The 17,887-nt window shown below is 38.6% G+C and overlaps 1 protein-coding gene across 1 annotated transcript in view; it reads left to right on the forward strand.

Annotated features, from left to right (window-relative positions):
* STYXL2 (serine/threonine/tyrosine interacting like 2) overlaps window positions 1-5,196 on the forward strand; it is a 36,746-nt gene extending 31,550 nt beyond the window's left edge. The window contains exon 6 of the mRNA XM_074266500.1: window positions 1,998-5,196. Coding sequence (XP_074122601.1) covers window positions 1,998-4,831 — 2,834 coding nt within the window. The 3' untranslated portion in view covers window positions 4,832-5,196. The remainder of the gene's footprint in view (window positions 1-1,997) is intronic.
* The last annotated feature ends 12,691 nt before the right edge of the window (window positions 5,197-17,887 follow it).

A 17,887-nucleotide genomic window follows, 5' to 3' on the forward strand; every position in this document is an offset into this window, starting at 1 on the left:
AAGTAGGCAGGCTGCAGTGATGAGTTTGTTACCACAGCAACTCCCAGAGACCATCTGTTAGAGAGAAGTTGCAAATTGCATGGATGGAGGGAAAACTCACAGTAATAAAATCACAATCCTGAAAGCTTTGAATTAGTAAATCAACAAGCATTTATTAAGCACACTAGGGATAAAAAGAAAAGGCAAAAGATAGTCCCTGTTCTCAACAAGCTCCCAGTCAAATGGAATAAAATAGTCCTCATTATTATTGCAGTTGTTATATTGCAACAGGTCATCTCTTCTGAAATGACTGCTGAATCTCTCCTCTGAAGTTCTCTTCCATTGCCCACTGCCTATTGGACAGCTCTACGTGTTCGTGTTCCTTCCTCCAGCACCTGAAATTTAACATAATTCAAATTTAACTTCCCTCCTTCCATCCCCTTCCACTTCTACTTTGACATCTATTCTCTTGGGCGCCTACATGGGTAACTTCTGCATCATCTGTGACTCTTGCCTGTTCTTTATTACCATCTTTGCCACCTCCACTCTCATCCCTACCCCCATATGCTATCAGTTATCAATTCCTTTGTACAACCTCTTTCCCATAGGTCCTATTCTCTCCACTCACATGGCAAATACTCTCATGTAGGTCTTTAACATCTCAGCCTAATTGGAGAAGAACATTGAGTAGAATGTGAAACTCTTAGAAATGGCTTAAAATAGAGTCTGAGTTATATAAATAAATAAACTTGCCTGCTTTTGAATGTGTCTCAATATAAAAGTAATGGGGAAAAATCTGCACTGTTCCCATATATTACTGATTTTACCAGTGAATAGGGAGATTACTTTGGTTCCATGAATCTATAGTCAGCTTCAAGGAAAACAGAAAATGGTGTCAGAGTTCTTTGCCAATTTGAATGCAATTTAATTTATTGAATTCCATAAATATTTACTTATTAGGTACTTATTTTATGCCAGGTTTATATAACTGTGTATATACACATACACATATGTGTGTGGGGGTAACATATGTGTGTATGTGTATAGATACACACACATATATACATACATATATATATTACTTATTATAGCTAATTTCAAACTCTAGCTAATTGTGTAACTCTGGGCCAGTCACTTAACCCTGTTTCCCTCAGTTTCCTCATCTGGAGCTGGCAAACCACTCTAATATCCTTGCCAAGAAAACCCCAAATAGGCTTACAGAGAATCAGACATAACTGAAAAATAACTAAACAACAACATACCAGGTTGTTACACTTGACTCTGCTACCTCCAGTGACAAACTCATGGGGAAACATAGGTAGGAAAAGCTCAGAAAGATCAAGCATGGATAAGCTGTGATCTCTCTCTTTAGGAGAAATTTCCAAATCAAAGGAGTGACATCCATTTGATTATTTATGTTTTGTATTTCTTTCCACCCAATTCCATCCAATAACCATTTAATAAGTGCTACAGGATGGTTGTTGGGGAGGAAAAAGATAAAATGAAAAATAGTCTCTGCCCTCAAGGAGCATACTTTTCTACTGAGAACAACATAACATTTGCAGAGATAAACATAAGCTATATATATATATACATATATATATACACACATATATACATATGTATATATAATATAAATAAATATAAATATATGTAACCATATATATAATATATAATACAATAATAAGAATAAATATAAATATAAGCAAAGAAGGGTGAGGGCACTGATGACAAAGAGTATCAGGAAAGTTTGTGGATATGAGGTTGTACCTTAGTTGGATTTAAAATGTTAATATGAGTCAAAACAAGAAGTAATAAATGAATATCTGATCAATTGCTTTTTGCATCAAAGGGGGAATATCGTAGAATCCATTTTATTTCATTATTCATTTAATATTTGTGACATAAGCAAAGTGATTATGAAAAGAAGAGAGGCTGACAAAATCACGTCTTTCTCTGAGGAATTATCTTCTCTTCCCATTGACAAAACCAGGCTAAACTTTGTGTTTTATTTTCAGGGAAGATCCTGGTCAGTAGTGAAATGGGAATCAGCAGATCAGCTGTGCTGGTGGTCGCTTACCTGATGATCTTCCACCATATGACCATCCTAGAAGCTCTGATGACTGTGAGAAAGAAACGTGCCATCTATCCCAATGATGGCTTCCTGAAGCAATTGAGGGAGCTGAATGAGAAGCTGATGGAGGAGCGAGACCAGGACTATGGGAGGGAGGAAGGGGATTCCGAGGATGAAGGAGGCGGCAGTTCTGCACTAGCGGGTGAAGGAGACACAGGGAGTGTGTTTGGGGCCAGAGTCCACTCGATCATAGTAGAGGAAGAGGAAGATACAGCCAGCACCCTGAGTGGTTCTTCCGTGAGGAGCACTCGTCGGATCTCCAGGCCTGCCACCCTCAATGATGAAGGGGAAGAGAAGCTGGGTAAGGCCTGGAGGAAGAAGCAAGGTCTCCCCCAGGGTAGGAATGGACAGCCGTCAACGTCCTTGGATCAGGAAGGAGGAGAAGAATCTGAGGAGGAACTAGAGAGGGTCATTCAGGAGTGGCAGAGCCGAAATGAGAAGTACCAAACAGAAAGGTCCCGTAGATGGTCTAGAGAGAAGGAGGAAGAGGAAGAAGAAGGGGAGGAAGATGGAGAGTCCCTGTCGGGGAGGAGCAGGAGGCGCACATTCAGTGAGTGCAGCACCTCGGAGAGTACCCTAAGTCACGACATCCGGGTCTTGAAGCAGCAGTTGGAGCTCAGCAGCCGTAAGCGGACCCAGAGAAAGCATTCTGACTCAGGGTCCTCCGAGAGCACCTGGGACATGTGGAACCAGAGGCTGCTGGAGATTGAGAAGGAAGCCTCTCAGAGATATCACTCTCGGAGCAGACGGGAGGAGGCCGAATCAGATTCAGAGATGGGGAGCAGAGAGAGGGAGGATGATGAGGAAAGCGTAGCCTCCGAAGCTAGCTCCTTCTATAACTTCTGCAAAAGGAACAAGGACAAGCTGACGGCCTTAGAGCGGTGGAAGATTAAAAGAATCCAGTTTGGCTTTCACAAGAGGGACTCGGAGGCGGGAGACGGCAGTAGTGAACAAGGCGAAGGAGCCGCGGAAGGGGACAAGAACCTCTCAGATGTCAATCTGACAGCCTACCAGGCCTGGAAGTTAAAACACCAGAAGAAGATAGGTAACGAAAACAAAGATGAGGTGGTGGAACTCAGTAAAGGGGAAGACTCGGTCCTGGCCAAGAAAAAGCAAAGGAGGCAGGAGCTGTTAGAAAGGACCAGGCAGACGCTGGAGGAGAGCCAGTCCATGGAGAGCTGGGACGCCGAGAGCGCGGCCACCAGCAGAAGCATCCCCCTGTCTGCTTTGTGGTCTTCTGCTACCTCGGCCAACGCGGACGGGGACTCGGGCTCCGTGCTGAGCATGCAGAGCAACAGGTCCCGCCTGTCTCAGGCGCCAAGCAATATCTCAGCTTCCTTACCAACCATACCTCTGCCCAACCTGCCGGTGGGCCCCGGAGACACCATCTCTGTGGCCAGCATTCAGAACTGGATCGCCAACGTGGTCACCGAGACCCTCGCTCAAAAACAAAATGAGATGCTGTTGCTGTCTCGCCCTCCTTCTACAGCGAGCGCGAAGCCCACCCCCCTGGGCAATGGCGTGGGAGATGACCAAACGTCCTGCCTCAGTGGGCAGAGTGCCCGATCCTTGGCTACCTCCTTGCCGACTCGGCCCCAGGACAGGCCCGGCGCCGACGCTCAGTCCGTGTTGTCCTGTAGCACGGCGAGCTCCAGACCCGAAGGAATCGGGGGAAAGGGGAGAGGCACGAGTAAGCCTCTCTATAGCCTCTTTGCAGATGATGTTAACCTGCAAGAGCTGAGACAGAAAGAAAAGGAGATGCAGAGTGGGATCAGGGAGAAGATGTCCGAGTACAAAATGGAGAAGCTCGCTTCGGACAATAAACGCAGCCAGCTGTTCAAGAAGAAGAAGGCAAAGGAAGAAGAGGAGGAGGAGGGGGAAGATGCCGGGGAAGACACCGATAGTGCCATTGGGAGCTTCAGATATTCTTCTCGGAGTGAGTCTCACAAGCCCGAGACAACTCTTTCCTCCTCCTCCTCCTTGGCTATCTCCGATCGCCGAGGAAGCGCCCACGTGGCCAACTTAGAAGTGGACAGAAGTATTAATAAGTGGCTCAGTGGCCTCAAGCCCGAAGGAGAGGTTCCCCCGTCACGAGACTGGTCTAGGAGCTCCGGGGAAAAGTTCTCCAGGTCAAGCACTCTCCGGGAGGTGGAGTCCGAAGCGGCCACTTACAGGATGTCCAAGTCCCGGTCCGAGGAGCGAGACAGCTCCTCCCATCATCAGTCGGACGGCAGCTCGGTGAGGACTACCTCGCGCTTCTCCTCTTCCTCCACCAGGGAGGACAGAGGGATGTACAAGTTCTCCAGATCCAAATTCAGGGAGACCTCGAGCTCTAGGGAAGAAAGTCCCGAGCCTTACTTCTTCCAGAGGAGCCCAGAACCTTCCGAGGGCCCGGAGTCCCCCGAGCCTCTGAGAAGACGGAGCTGGGCTAGAACCCACGACTGGGAAGATGTCGAAGAGTCATCCAAGTCCGATTTTGCTGAATTTGGAGCCAAGAGGAAATTCACCCAGAGTTTCATGAGGTCTGATGAGGAAGGAGAGAGGGAGAGAGTAGAAAACACCGAAGAAGGAAGATTTGCGTCAGGGAGAAGGTTCCAGTATCGGAGAAGCACGGACCAGGAGGATGAGGAAGAGATGGATGATGAAGCTATCATTGCTGCCTGGAGACGTAGGCAAGAAGAAACCAAAACGAAGCTACAGAGAAGACGGGAAGAGTAAGGAGAGCAGGACGTGGTCTCCTGATGTTTCTGACTCTTGGAAACAGAGCCAGAAAAACACATCTGGCTCTTGGAAAGAGCAGCCTTCCCCAGGCCTGATGCTCTAAGTCTTTGAGCTCAGGTTTTTGGGAATGAACATCTGAATGGCAGAGAACTAAACTTCCTGCTGTCCCTGCTGTTTTATGTGAAGAAAAATGCTTACAATCAGTGTGGCTGTGAAGAGGTACCCAGGGTATTATAGCTCTATAGAGTTTTAGTGAGGGAAAGAAGAAGCTAAGTCTTCTGTGGAAGACCACTGTAGCAGGGAATTCTGGTTGCATTTTATTTAATGTAGTGAATCTTCATTAAACATGGGCTCTGCCAAAATCTTCTTTCACCTTGTATTTATTTTTAGCCCTTTGGTGAATATTAGGGGAACTTTCTTAAATAGCATCAATTGAATTTTGCAATAGTCTTACCTAGCTGCACCATCATGTCACCATCAAAATGCCCATTAAGTATCAAGATTGTGCTATAAAATATAGAAAGGCCTTTTTAGAGAGATAGAAAGAGAGGAAATATTATGAAGTATTGGCAAGGAGATAGAGTAGATGTTACAGGAGGCTATTAAGGATTTTCAAAGAATAGCTTAAGATAGAACTTAAAGGAGAGACCAGAAGGAGCCTAGTCCACAGAGATCAATCAAGGTGATGATGGCATCATTTATCTAGCACTTTAAGGTTTGTAAAGTGCTTTACAAATATCCTATTTAATTTTTAGCAACTCTGGCAGGGAGGTACTATTATTATCCCTTTTTTTGGTTGTTACTTGATTGTTTCATTCATATCCAACTCTTTGTGACCCCATTTGGGGTTTTCTTTGCAAAGATACTGAGTAGTTTGTTATTGCCTTTACTATCTCATTATTATACAAACAGGGTGATTTGATTAGGGTCACACAGCTAGCAAGTATTTGAGGCCAGATTTGAACTCATAAAGTTGAGTCTTGCTGACCCTAGACCCAATATTCTATCCACTGTACCACCCAGCTGCCCTTATTCCCATTTTACAGATGAGGAAAAATAAAAATGGAGACTAAATGACTTGCCTAGATTCTCATAACTACTGAGGCAGGATTTAACAGAAATCTTCACATGACCCCATGTCCAGTGCTTTGCCCACCCTTATATTCAAGAAAAGAACCCTCATGTGATTCAGAATTCTGTATTCTTCTGAGAAGCAGGAGCCAAAGGGAGAAAGGCATTGATCCAGGATGCATCAGCAAAGGGAAAAAAAAAACAAAAACCTCCTAAATCCATTTTTTTAAAATGTGGGGTATTTTGTCCCTATCCTGTAACATTTATTATTAAGAATACACAAATCCCTTATAGAAAAAGTGTCTGGAACTAAAGACTTTAAATTCTTCAGGGCATGAAATAATACTCACTTCTCACGGGAGAGATTCTGCATATTAGAATAACACAGCTGTTTCTATTAACATGGGCTGGAACTGTGCTAAACCAAAGCATTTGAAACTTTGCATATCTGAGACCCAGTTCCCATCTACAGGTCTCAGAACAAAAGGAAGATATTTGTGAACAAATACCTGTTGTTGTTGCTATTATCAGTAATAATAATAATAGTTCCCTTGGGAACCACTTTATGATTTACAAGATGCTTTCAGCATCACAATCCTGTGAAATAATCAGTCAAAGCAAAATGCTAAGTTCTGCTTAGCAGTATAAATATTAATAGTATCACCATTTAAAGATAAACACATGATCAGAGAATCATAACTGGCATTTCTATACCACAATAAGATTTACAAAGCACTTTATGTATGTTAGCTCATTTAACTTCACAGCTCTGAGGTAGGTGCTATTATTGACCCATTTTTCAGATCAAGAAATTAAGGCTAGAAGGGATTAAGGGACTTGCTAATTAGTAAACACACAAAGGTAGGTATATAAGGCAGGATTCAAGAAATCTATTAATAAGCATTTATTAAGAATGCCTACTATATGTTGGCACTAAACATCTAAGTGGTACAATGGATGGGGCAGGGAGCCAGGAAGAGCTGAGTTCCAATACACCAGCTGTGATTCTGAACAGGTCATTTACTTTTCCTCATCGGTAAATAGCTTTGAAAAAAGAGATGGCAAGCTACTCTTTGCCAAGAAAACTCCACAAAGTCCATGGGGTTACATAGAATAGGATACAACAAAATGATTGAACAATACTACATACCAAGCATTGTGCTAACAGTGAAGGTAAAAAAAATGAAATAATCATTGTGCCTTAAAGAATTTACATTTTATCAAAGGAAACCATATGTTCACATAGTTGTATATGTTTCCTATATATACACATAGAAATAGAAATCTTATATATCTATTATTATATTTAATATGTATATGTGTATGTAGGCATGTACACAAATATATATACGAGGTAATACAACTCAAGTAATCAACAAGCATTTATTAAATATCTATTAGCATGGTGCTAATGATTGGGATACAAAGATAAAAATGAAATAATCCCTATTCTTCAAAAAATTATATCCTATCAAAGGAAACCGTATGTGCATATATTTGTATATATCTATTACATATAGTTTATGGATATATATAAAATATGTCTATTTGTAGTTTTATATAATAGTATATAATACTATGTTTAATGATCATATATGTTTATATATGTACAGTCGTACAATTCTACATTATCCCTATTGCAAAAGAAAACAGACCAAAACAATAACCAAGAAAAACATAGATTTATTTAAAAGTATACTTCAATAAGCGCTCAGATTTTAATTTATATATAGTGTAACTATTATAGATCACATATATTATATATATCACATATATGTATGTATATGTATGCATACATGCATACACAAATACAAATCAGTCAATCAACAAGTATTCATTTACCTTTTACTATATAGCACACATTGTGCTTAATGATTAGAATAAAAAAGATAAAAGTAATATAATCTCTGTATCTTAAGCATCTACAATTCTATCAAAGAAAATAGTATGTACAAAAACTTGTATACCTCTAGTATATATATATAGTGTATATATACATATATATATATAGTGTATGGCTATATATATAATATATATTAAATATAGTTTATATTAATATGCATAATAATCATACATGCTTATATATGTATAGTCATACATTTCTAAATTATTCCTGTTGCAAAAGAAAACAGACCAAAACAAAAATAATATAGATTTATATAAAGGTGTGCCTCAACAAACACTCAGACTAAAAATTATTTATAGTATAACTAATATATAAAACCATTATGGATAATAGAGATATATTATGTATACATTCTCTTTACATATATATGTGCATATATGTATGTATGTATATATATGTATTTATACACATAAAATAATACAGGTCAGGCAATCAAAAGCATTTATTTAGCACCTATTATATACCACACATTGTGTATAATAACTAGGATAAAAAAATAAAAGTAAAGTAATCTCTGTACTTCAAGCTTCAACAATTCTATCAGAGGAAACAGTATATACATATACTTGTGTATAAATCTATTATATATGTAAACATATATGTAAATTCAAGGTAATAGAAGTTAGTTAATAAGCATTTTTAAGCATTTACTATGTGCCTAGCACCTTGCTAAGTTCTAAGAATACAAAGAAAGTAAAAGATGGACTCTCCTCTCCAGAAATTCACTATGAAATGGGAGACACAGTGTGCAAACAACATTATTGAACAGATCAAAGGCCCTCCCATTAAGGAAAGATTGGGCAAAGCTTCTTTTTAAAAATTTTTTATAGCTTTTTATTTACAAGATATATGCATGGGTAATTTTCCAGTATTAACAATTGCAAAACCTTCTGTTCCAACTTTTCTCCTTCCCCCCATCCCTTCCCCCAGATGGCAGGTTGACCAATACATGTTAAATATGTTAAAGTATAAGTTAAATACAATATATGTATACATGTTCATAGAGTTATTTTGCTGTACAAAAAGAATCGGACTTTGAAACACTGTACAATTATCTTGTGAAGGAAATCCAAAATGCAGGCGGACAAAAACAGAGGAACTAGGAATTCCATGTAGTGATTCATAGTTATCTCCCAGAGTTCTTTCACTGGGTGTAGCTAGTTCTACTCATTATTGAACAAATGGAACTGATTTGGTTCATCTCATTGTTGAAGAGGGCCACGTCCATCAGAATTGATCATCATATAGTATTGTAGTTGAAGTTATATAGTGCTTTAATGATGTTTCAATAATCCACTGAGGATGATGTTATTGTTATTCCCCCTTGATAGCTGAGAAAACTTAATCAGAACGCGCTTAAGTGATTTGTCCAAGATCAAACGTTTGAAGCTGGATTTTAATTTCAGATATTCCCTGCTTCAAGTTCAATGCTCCATACTATACCACTTAGGAGGATGAGGTTAAAGGATTAAGAATGGGGTAGGAAAATGTGATCCTAAACAGAGTGGTAGCCTCAATTATCCAGTGTTGCCTTAAATTGCCATGGAGTCCTAACAAATGGGGACTATTTCAAGCCTGGCTTGCTCTCCCCAGCCCATAATATCTATCTATTGGAATCTCATCCAGATTAAACTACTGAGAAGTGTTCCAAAGGTATCCAGAATTCTTCCAGGGAACACCCAAGAGATACCTTACAATGGGCAAAATGAAGAGAAGAAGTGGGAATCTCCTTTTGAGGTCTGGAAGAACTTGCAGTTATTGTCCCTCAAAAGGACTTTTGCCTCCTTAAGCATCCCAATCTCAGAGCCCTCTGATTGTTTTTCTCTTTTTAATCAAAACCAATCAGTTCAGTTTTGAAAAGTTAGCCCAAAAGCCATGTCCAGTATTGGATCAGATTTTTATGACTACCTTCCTCTGCCTGTTGGAGAAGAAAGGTCAAACTATCAATAAACATTTATTAAGCACCACTAGGAACTATTATACAATAATGGAGAGACCTCAGAGCTCACTCTTCACAGGCTGATGGGCTGTTGGGTTTAATTGAGGTCCATTTCTCTCTCCTTCTAATAATCAATATATAAGTACAAGTGTGTATGTAAGGGAAGTTTTACTCCTTTCAAATCACCTAAAATGGAAGTATCCTATTTCTGAAAGAAGAAATTCTGCATTTGTCTACTTTGTAGCAGATTGCATCTTTAAAACAATCCTGCTGGACCAGTCTTGCTCTTTTTCCCTCTTAAAATTTTTTTTATGATATTTTATTTTTCCAAATGCATGCAAAAATAGTTTTCAACATTCACCAATTTTGTGTTCCTTTGATCTCTATTTCCTAATTTATCAAGAAGGGTGAAGGTCAGATTCACCCAGCACTGGCACTATGAACTGTAGAAACCTCTCATGGCCCTAAAAAATGAGCTTGAAGTTTTGTGCTGGTCTGTATCATTTGTCCATATCAGTTCTAAGCTCAAAATGGAATCCCAGACTAGAATCAAGTCATGGTGACCTAGGGGACAGGATTCCAGGTTGGATGTTGCAACCAGGACAGCAAGACAGCCCTGAGAAACCAGGATTCCTAGGACTTGATCTCTGGGGAGCTTTGGATTTGGAACTTGGTGGGATTGTACTATACAGGAATTGAGCTAAATTGTAAACCTAATCTCTTTCCCATATCCAGAGACTGAAGTAAAGGTAAAAAAGGGATAGTTGTGGCCCACCCCAGGAGTTGGGGCTAGGTTTGTATATTTGTTCTTCCTTATCTTTGAATAAATATTCCTTTGTTAAAAAAAAAAAATCACGATGTCATTTGATTAAATAGACCTAGTATATATGAGAAGGAGGCTCCTAAAATTGAGGGAACACCATCAATATGAGTTGGAGTAAATGGCAGAAAACCTACATAATCCCAAAACTTCTTAAAGGTACCAGGGAATCCTGGGGGAGGGTGAATTGTAAAACACCTGGCCTCCAGGCAGTGGGGCCAGAGTAAATATTTTTACACAAGTATTTAGCAAACATATTATTACACAAATGTTTAGTAAATACTTTCTACATAACTAATTCTGTTCTGGTGATGAGATTGCAGAAGCAAAAATAAAATAGTCCCTCCCTCCAAGTTTGCATTCTAATGGGGAAATTAATAAGTGCAGATAACAAGCATAAATATGAAGAAAATACATATAAATATATCCAAAGTAAGTTATTCAATACAAGGTAGTTAGGGAGAGAGGGCACTAGCAGTTGAAGAATCAGGATTAACCAAGACTCTCTTAGACTCTCTGCCACTGACTGTTGAATAGATGTGACCTCAGAGCAGAGATTTATTTCCCCCTCCCTTCCCTTCCCCACTTCCTCAGCCCTTCCCTTTCTACTGCCTTGTAGTTCTACTGACCAGTGAGAACTCAGGTCCAAGAGATGACAAGCCCAAAGACTCTGGGGACCCCTCTTAAATAGGAACTTTACTTGAAGGACATTTTCAAAGCCATCAAGATCTCCTCTATCTCTCTTGCAGGCTCCTGGGAGAATGGCTTTCATTTCAAGTTTTCACAATTTTCATGCATCTCTTTCAGAAAGATTTCTTCTTTGCGAATTGCAGATGGCAGTTAACAAGGTGATTTTAAATTTATTTCAAAGGAAGCAAAAGGAAATGACAGCAGAAGAGAGGGGAGCTAGTTTCCTTACCCCTGGAAGATGGAAAGATGGTCCCATGGCTAATACTCTGGTTAGAACACACAGGTGTAGCTCAGTTTATGTGTGACATTCTTAAAAAGGAAGTCACTCTCCTACCCTGAGCCTTATTTGCTCAAGTAGGTGCTATGATAGAAGCGGCACAATATATTGGGTAAGGTCCTGAACTAGTGAGTGTCAGAATGACCAGGTTTGGAATCCTGCCTCAGACTCTTAATAGCTGTATGAGCTTGACCTATTTGCTTAATCTCTCTGTGCCTCAGTTTCCTAATCTATAAAATGATATGGTTAGAATTCATGGTCTCTAAGGCTTAATATACTATCATCTGATCCCGTTGAGAACAAATGTGGGGTGAGAGAATTAACAGATTCTACAAGCAAGTAAGTCCATAATAGTCAATGTAATGGAATTGGAAGGGGATCTACCAGAAGCCATTCCCTGAAATTCTTGTTCTAAAGGAAATTATTCAATTCTAAAAGCAGGCAACAATGCATTTAGAATTACAGGGCATATTGCAAATCCTCACTCTGCCACTTATTCCTGGGTGCCCTTGAGGAAGTCATGCCACTCAGTTTCGTAATCAGTTTGCTCTTCTTTAAAAGGAGAGAATCAGGCGGTGTCCCTTCCAGTTCTAAATCTTATAAGGCCATACATTTGAGATCTTGATTTTCCACATAATTCTGTGCATCTTGTTCATTTGTTCTCCAGACACATTTTCCCCCCTTTCAGCTAAATCAGACATCCCAGAATTTATGTTACCATTTTCTTGGCCCTAGAACCACAGCCAAGATTTGAAGGCATTTTAAACCTGCCTTAGGAAGTGTCAAACACCATTCCGACATTGTGGACATTTATTTGAATTTTCCACTTTATGTCATATGTTGGTAACATTTCCTCCATTTATTTTGTTTCTCAAGTCATAGAAAACTTTCTAACAGAGCATCAATTTCCTTGGAGTTGAGTTTTTGATTTGTCCATGAAATGAAAGTATGTGTTCCCTCAAGAACATCTCTAAAATTCCTCAAGTCTGTAATGCTTTGATTGTTTCCCAACCCTTTCTGTGGGCTGGTAATTTATCTTTGCCACTTATGTGCAGACTTTAGAGGTGGTATGATTTTTTGAGAAGCTGACCCACAATATAAGACACTGTACTCGAGATTTTCAAAACCAACTGATCATGAAGTATGGTTACAAACTGGTTCAGAGTCAGAGCTTGTGTCTAAAACAAATGCTCAATGGAAAAACCATTTTCTTTTTCTTGATGTATCTAATGTTTTTGAAGCTTTAAAACACTATTTTCTGTATAACTTGTCTCTTTATTGGCCTTTGCTGATTATAATGTTATTTCCTGAATACTAAAACACTTATGTGATCCTTACCACATTCATAACAATAGTCAATAATCAATCAACAAATATTTATCAAAGACCTGTTGTGTACTAGACATGATGCTAAATCAGTTATATATATATATATATATGTATATATATATATATATATATATATATATATATATATATATATATATATATACACCCTATGCAAATTTTCAGTTACAACAGAGAAATTTAGAAATCCTAAAACCAAAGCATGAAAATGGCACTAGAAATTTGAATATGTCATAGACCAATAGAGTGACTCTAAAGCCAAGTCACTAAAGACATTGTAGCTTAGAAGATGTCACCAATGTTATAAAAATATTAAAGGGAGTTGTCTTGCTGGAGGAATAAGAGATCTAAAAAGCTGGGAAAGGATAGTGGGAAAGCACCAGCCCTGAAGTCAGGAGGACCCGAGTTCAAATCTAGCCTCAGACACTTAACACTTCCTGGCTATGTGAAGTCACTTAGCCCCAATTGCCTCAGGAAAAAAAAAAAAAAAAAAAAAAAAAAAAGAATAATTCTGGATATAGGGAAGGACATGTGTAATGTACATTGTAGTAAGGTTTCTTTTTTTGTTGTGTAGTTAGATAGATAGTTGCTGATGTTTCTTCAAAAGTTTGAGATCTCTTGGTTGGTTCATATTTCTTCTTCTCACTTCCTAAGTATCCACTCACCACCTTTTCTAATTACATTTCACTTGGCCTTGTAATACCTTCCCTAATAGGTCTTCTTCCCTCTAGCCTCTTATCTCTTTAATCCATATTCTGCACAATTACCAAAGATATATTCTTAAAGTAAAGATCTGACCATGTTACTCCCCTGCTCAATACCTCAAAACTCCAATGGGCCCCTATTTGTACACTCAAATACAAACTCCTTAGTTTGACATTGAAGAACCACTTTGGAACATACTACTTAAATAATGTTGAACAAAACACGTAATCTCCCTTAGGTTTGTAAAATGATGGCTTCTGAGGTCCTAGTCATCCCTCTGTCTTTCACCCATGCTTCAATCTGGCCAAATTGTCTTACTTGCTGATCCTCATATGTGACATTCTCTGTTCTGCAACTGTTTTTCTGCACTTGTAAGTGCTTTAACCCTCTTTAAATTTAAATCATTCCAATGTTCAAGACTGACAAGGTTCTTCTTGGATACGTATTCAGTTTCTAGCTCTACCTCTAGCTCTCCCTCTCTGTTTTGCATCTCTTACACAAATAATAAGTGTTATGTCATTTAAGAATAAGAAGTCATTAATCAGGAAGTGAAACATCACAAATGAAGAGTTAAATTTTTGTATATGTCTTTAACAGAGTGCTGTAATATGAGGATGTAATCTATGTTGGCTCACAAAATTGCAAAACAGAAAAAAAGAAGTAATAGAATTGCTGATAAACTGTGGGATTGATTATTCAAGAGACTTCTGGATGGTCTGGAAAACAAAATGTCAAAAAAAAAAGCTTAAAAAAGAATATGAGATAAGAAGAGAGAAAAAAAAAGAAAACAGGATGTCTTCAGGATTAAGGTGCCCACTTGCATCAATATTCTATTGCATTCAATTTCTAAAGAGAAAAAGCCAGGGTTGTTTGATCAAGGGTATAAAAATTGGAATAATTTGGAGGAATTTTGTAATTTCTTGGACTACCTGCATACATATATCCCATATATATGCTTTCTGGATGCTGCATGTAACAATCAATAAACTCATTAAGATGATTTTTCTCTCTCTCTCTTTTTTTTTCTGCTGAGGCAATTGGGTTAGTTAAGTTACACAGCTAGGAAGTGTTAAGTGTCTGAGGTCAAATTTGAACTCAGGTCCTCCTGACTTCAGGGATAGTCCTTTATCCACTAAGCCACATAGCTGCCTCTGTCTCCTCATTTTTAATGACCCAGATTATCCTTCGTGACATTGAATGTTGTAAATGGCAATCCCCAAGTGATCTGAAAAATCTTCCCTTCCCCAAATGTTGGAATCACCCTAATTCTGTGCATACCCCAATTTGTACAGTTCAATGACCCCTTTAAAAGCCAGGTATTTTCAATGACATTTTTTTCTATTGCAGATGAATTATATATGTTTCAAATCCCTTCCTCTCCCCTGCCATTGCCTGATAAGTACATTGATTAGTTCAGAAGTTCTAATTTACCATTCCATGATCCCCCTAATTTCCCTCCAGATTTTGCCTGCCTTCCTTGGGGAATCTATCTCTTTTTTAGTTGTCTTTCTCTTTTTCCTTCCCTCCTTTCCTTCATGCAGAGGTGGAAACAAAGAATTTATGTTATTATTGCCACAATTATTCTTCTTATCATTATTTAAAATATTGAATCTTATCTATCAATACTACCCTTTGATATCTTTGAGAGGCCGAAGGTTCATAGAAGTCTTGCTTGTTAAATTTAGTTGGCTACCTTAGTAGGTCTTCAGCTCTCTCCCCATCTTCTTCCTTTAAAATTCATTTTTAACAGAAAATGCACTCTCCTCTGGGCTGTTTGTTGATCCTTGAAGGACAGCTGCCATCCCCCCCTGCAGAGTGAAAAGTAAGGGGGGACTCAGGGGAATGATATGAGAGTGAATTCCTACTTTCAGGACTAACTTTCATTCCCCCCAGGGCTGGCCATTGCAATGAGAGACCTGAGACCCCTAGGAGGATGTCACAACTAGGAGGTGACAGAGTAGGTTAAAAGCATCCTCTCCCCCATTCCACACACACACAATGCCCATTCAGAGTCAGAATCAGGGCTGAAAATGCAACTCCAAAGAATCAAAAACCAGTTGGATTCAGAGTATAGTTTTTGCCTAAGGCCAGCTTTGTCCTCTGAGACAGGTTACATTCAGACACATTCAGACAGGGTCTGGCATCTTTCTCTCAACTGTGGTCCCAGGCTCTAATGATTAATGAGAATTCTGTGCTTGTTCTCAAGCCTCAAACACACAAATATCTCTACACACACACACACACACACACACACACACACACACACACACACACACCCCTTCCATTTAAGACTATGAAAAATGTGTTTCCAGTGTTCATCAACTGGGCAATGTCTGAACAAATTGGGATGTGTGAATGTAATGGAATATTACTGGGGGAAGAAACAACAAATATTAGGAATTCAGAGAAATGTAGCAGGCTGCAGCAAACAGTACTAGGAAAACAATATACCTTGATGACGACAGGAATGTGATAGAAAGAACAATAAAATGAAACCAAATGTTGTGTAATTCTATGGAGACAAGGACCAGACTCTCCTTTCCTTGGATTAACTCTGGGTGTAGAATGTTGTTTATTTACTCATAAAAAATTGTTTTCTAGATAGTTGATTTCACAAATTGTTATTCATCACTAGGTGGGTGAATTAGGTTAGAACTACATATATCTGAAATAATTGTGATGTAAAAATAAATCAATAAAACTTTTTTAATTGTGTCTCGTATGATTCCTTTTGGGATTTACACTATGGGTAAAAGTCAATCTTATAGTCCTCTTGAAGTAGGGAGAAGAAAAAAAGGGAGGGTGTTCTCTACCTGTTTGCTTCCCTCTTCCTGAGTATTGTCAGTTCAGAGTATGGGTTCTGCCTATTTTTAAATTCCCTTCTTTTTTTCCCTATGGAAATGGAAATTGGCAGAAACACCCAGGAGTGGCAATAACAGCATATCTCTGGCATCTGTCCTCTTTGTCTCCAGGAAGCATGGTGCAATGAAAAGAGTACTAGACATAAAGTCAGGAAGACGTAGTTCAAATTCTTCTTCAGCCACTTTCTGGCTATGTAACTTAACCTTTTTCTAGTCCTCAGTTTCCTCATCTGTAAAATGAGAGACTTAGATTCATTGTCCCCTAAGGTCCCTTCCAACTCTAATTCTATGTTCCTTCATTTTATTTACATCACAACCACCTTAGATCATATCCTTATCACATTTAATCTGGACTATTGCAATGACTTCCTATTTGTTGTCTCTATCTGCTATCTCTTCCTTCCCCCCCTTTAATCAATCTATCTTTCACACAGATAACCAAACAAATATTTCTAAAGTCTGACCATGCCAATCATCCACAAAGAAACTTCAATGGCTCCCTATTGCCTCTAGAATAAATGAAAAACTCTTGATTGACATTTAATGCTCTAAGCAATCTGGTTCCTGTCTATCTTTCAGATTCATCAAACAATACTGCTTCTCATGCGATCTGAATTACAGCTAAACTAGCTTATTTTGTTGTTCCATTTTCAAATGGAAGCATCCTATTTCCCACCTCTGGGATTTCATTTTTTAATTATTTTTTTATCTTTTTAAAATTCTACCCCTAGCTCACCAAATAGAGAAAAAAAAAAAGAAACAAAATCCCTGCTATAAACATACATAGTAAAGCAAAATCAATTCCCTAATTGGTCATGTTCTTAAAAAAAAAAAAAAGTTAGTTCAATTTGTGTTCTAAATTCATAGGTTCCTCCCTTTATAGCATCAGTTCATACAAGTCTTATCAAGTTTCTCCAAAATCATCTTTTTCATTATTTGTTTTTCTTCTCACACTGCATTCATATACCCTTCCCTCCAGAGCAAGCAAGGGCACTTTCTGCTATCCTATCCTGCCTCCTTGGAATGTTATTTTAAACATTTCATTGTAACATTTAAAAACCCTCATTCCAAAGGATCATCTTTTTACATTGATAGAGTTGAACATGACAACTTGAACTAAAAGAAGTAGAACGTTCACTGGAAACCACCTTCAAAACCAGGTGAGACATTTGAGCACCTTTTTTTTTTTTTAAACACTTTAACTCTGCAAGATAACCCGGGACAACGATGCTATAAATTGGGGTTTAATAAGAATTTTTTGAGCACCAATTACTCTAAGAGGTTCTTTAGGAAACACATATGAAAGATATCTTTGAACCCAAGAAAGATCTTTATAATATGAACAGGAAGAGATGAGAAGTCTAAGACAACTAAGCATATGAGAAGCAGCATGGCCCAGAGAACAAAAGGAATGAAAAAACTTGGGTTCAAGTCCTG

Source organism: Sminthopsis crassicaudata, chromosome 4, assembly GCF_048593235.1.
Source record: "Sminthopsis crassicaudata isolate SCR6 chromosome 4, ASM4859323v1, whole genome shotgun sequence".
In the NCBI taxonomy this organism is placed as follows: domain Eukaryota; kingdom Metazoa; phylum Chordata; class Mammalia; order Dasyuromorphia; family Dasyuridae; genus Sminthopsis; species Sminthopsis crassicaudata.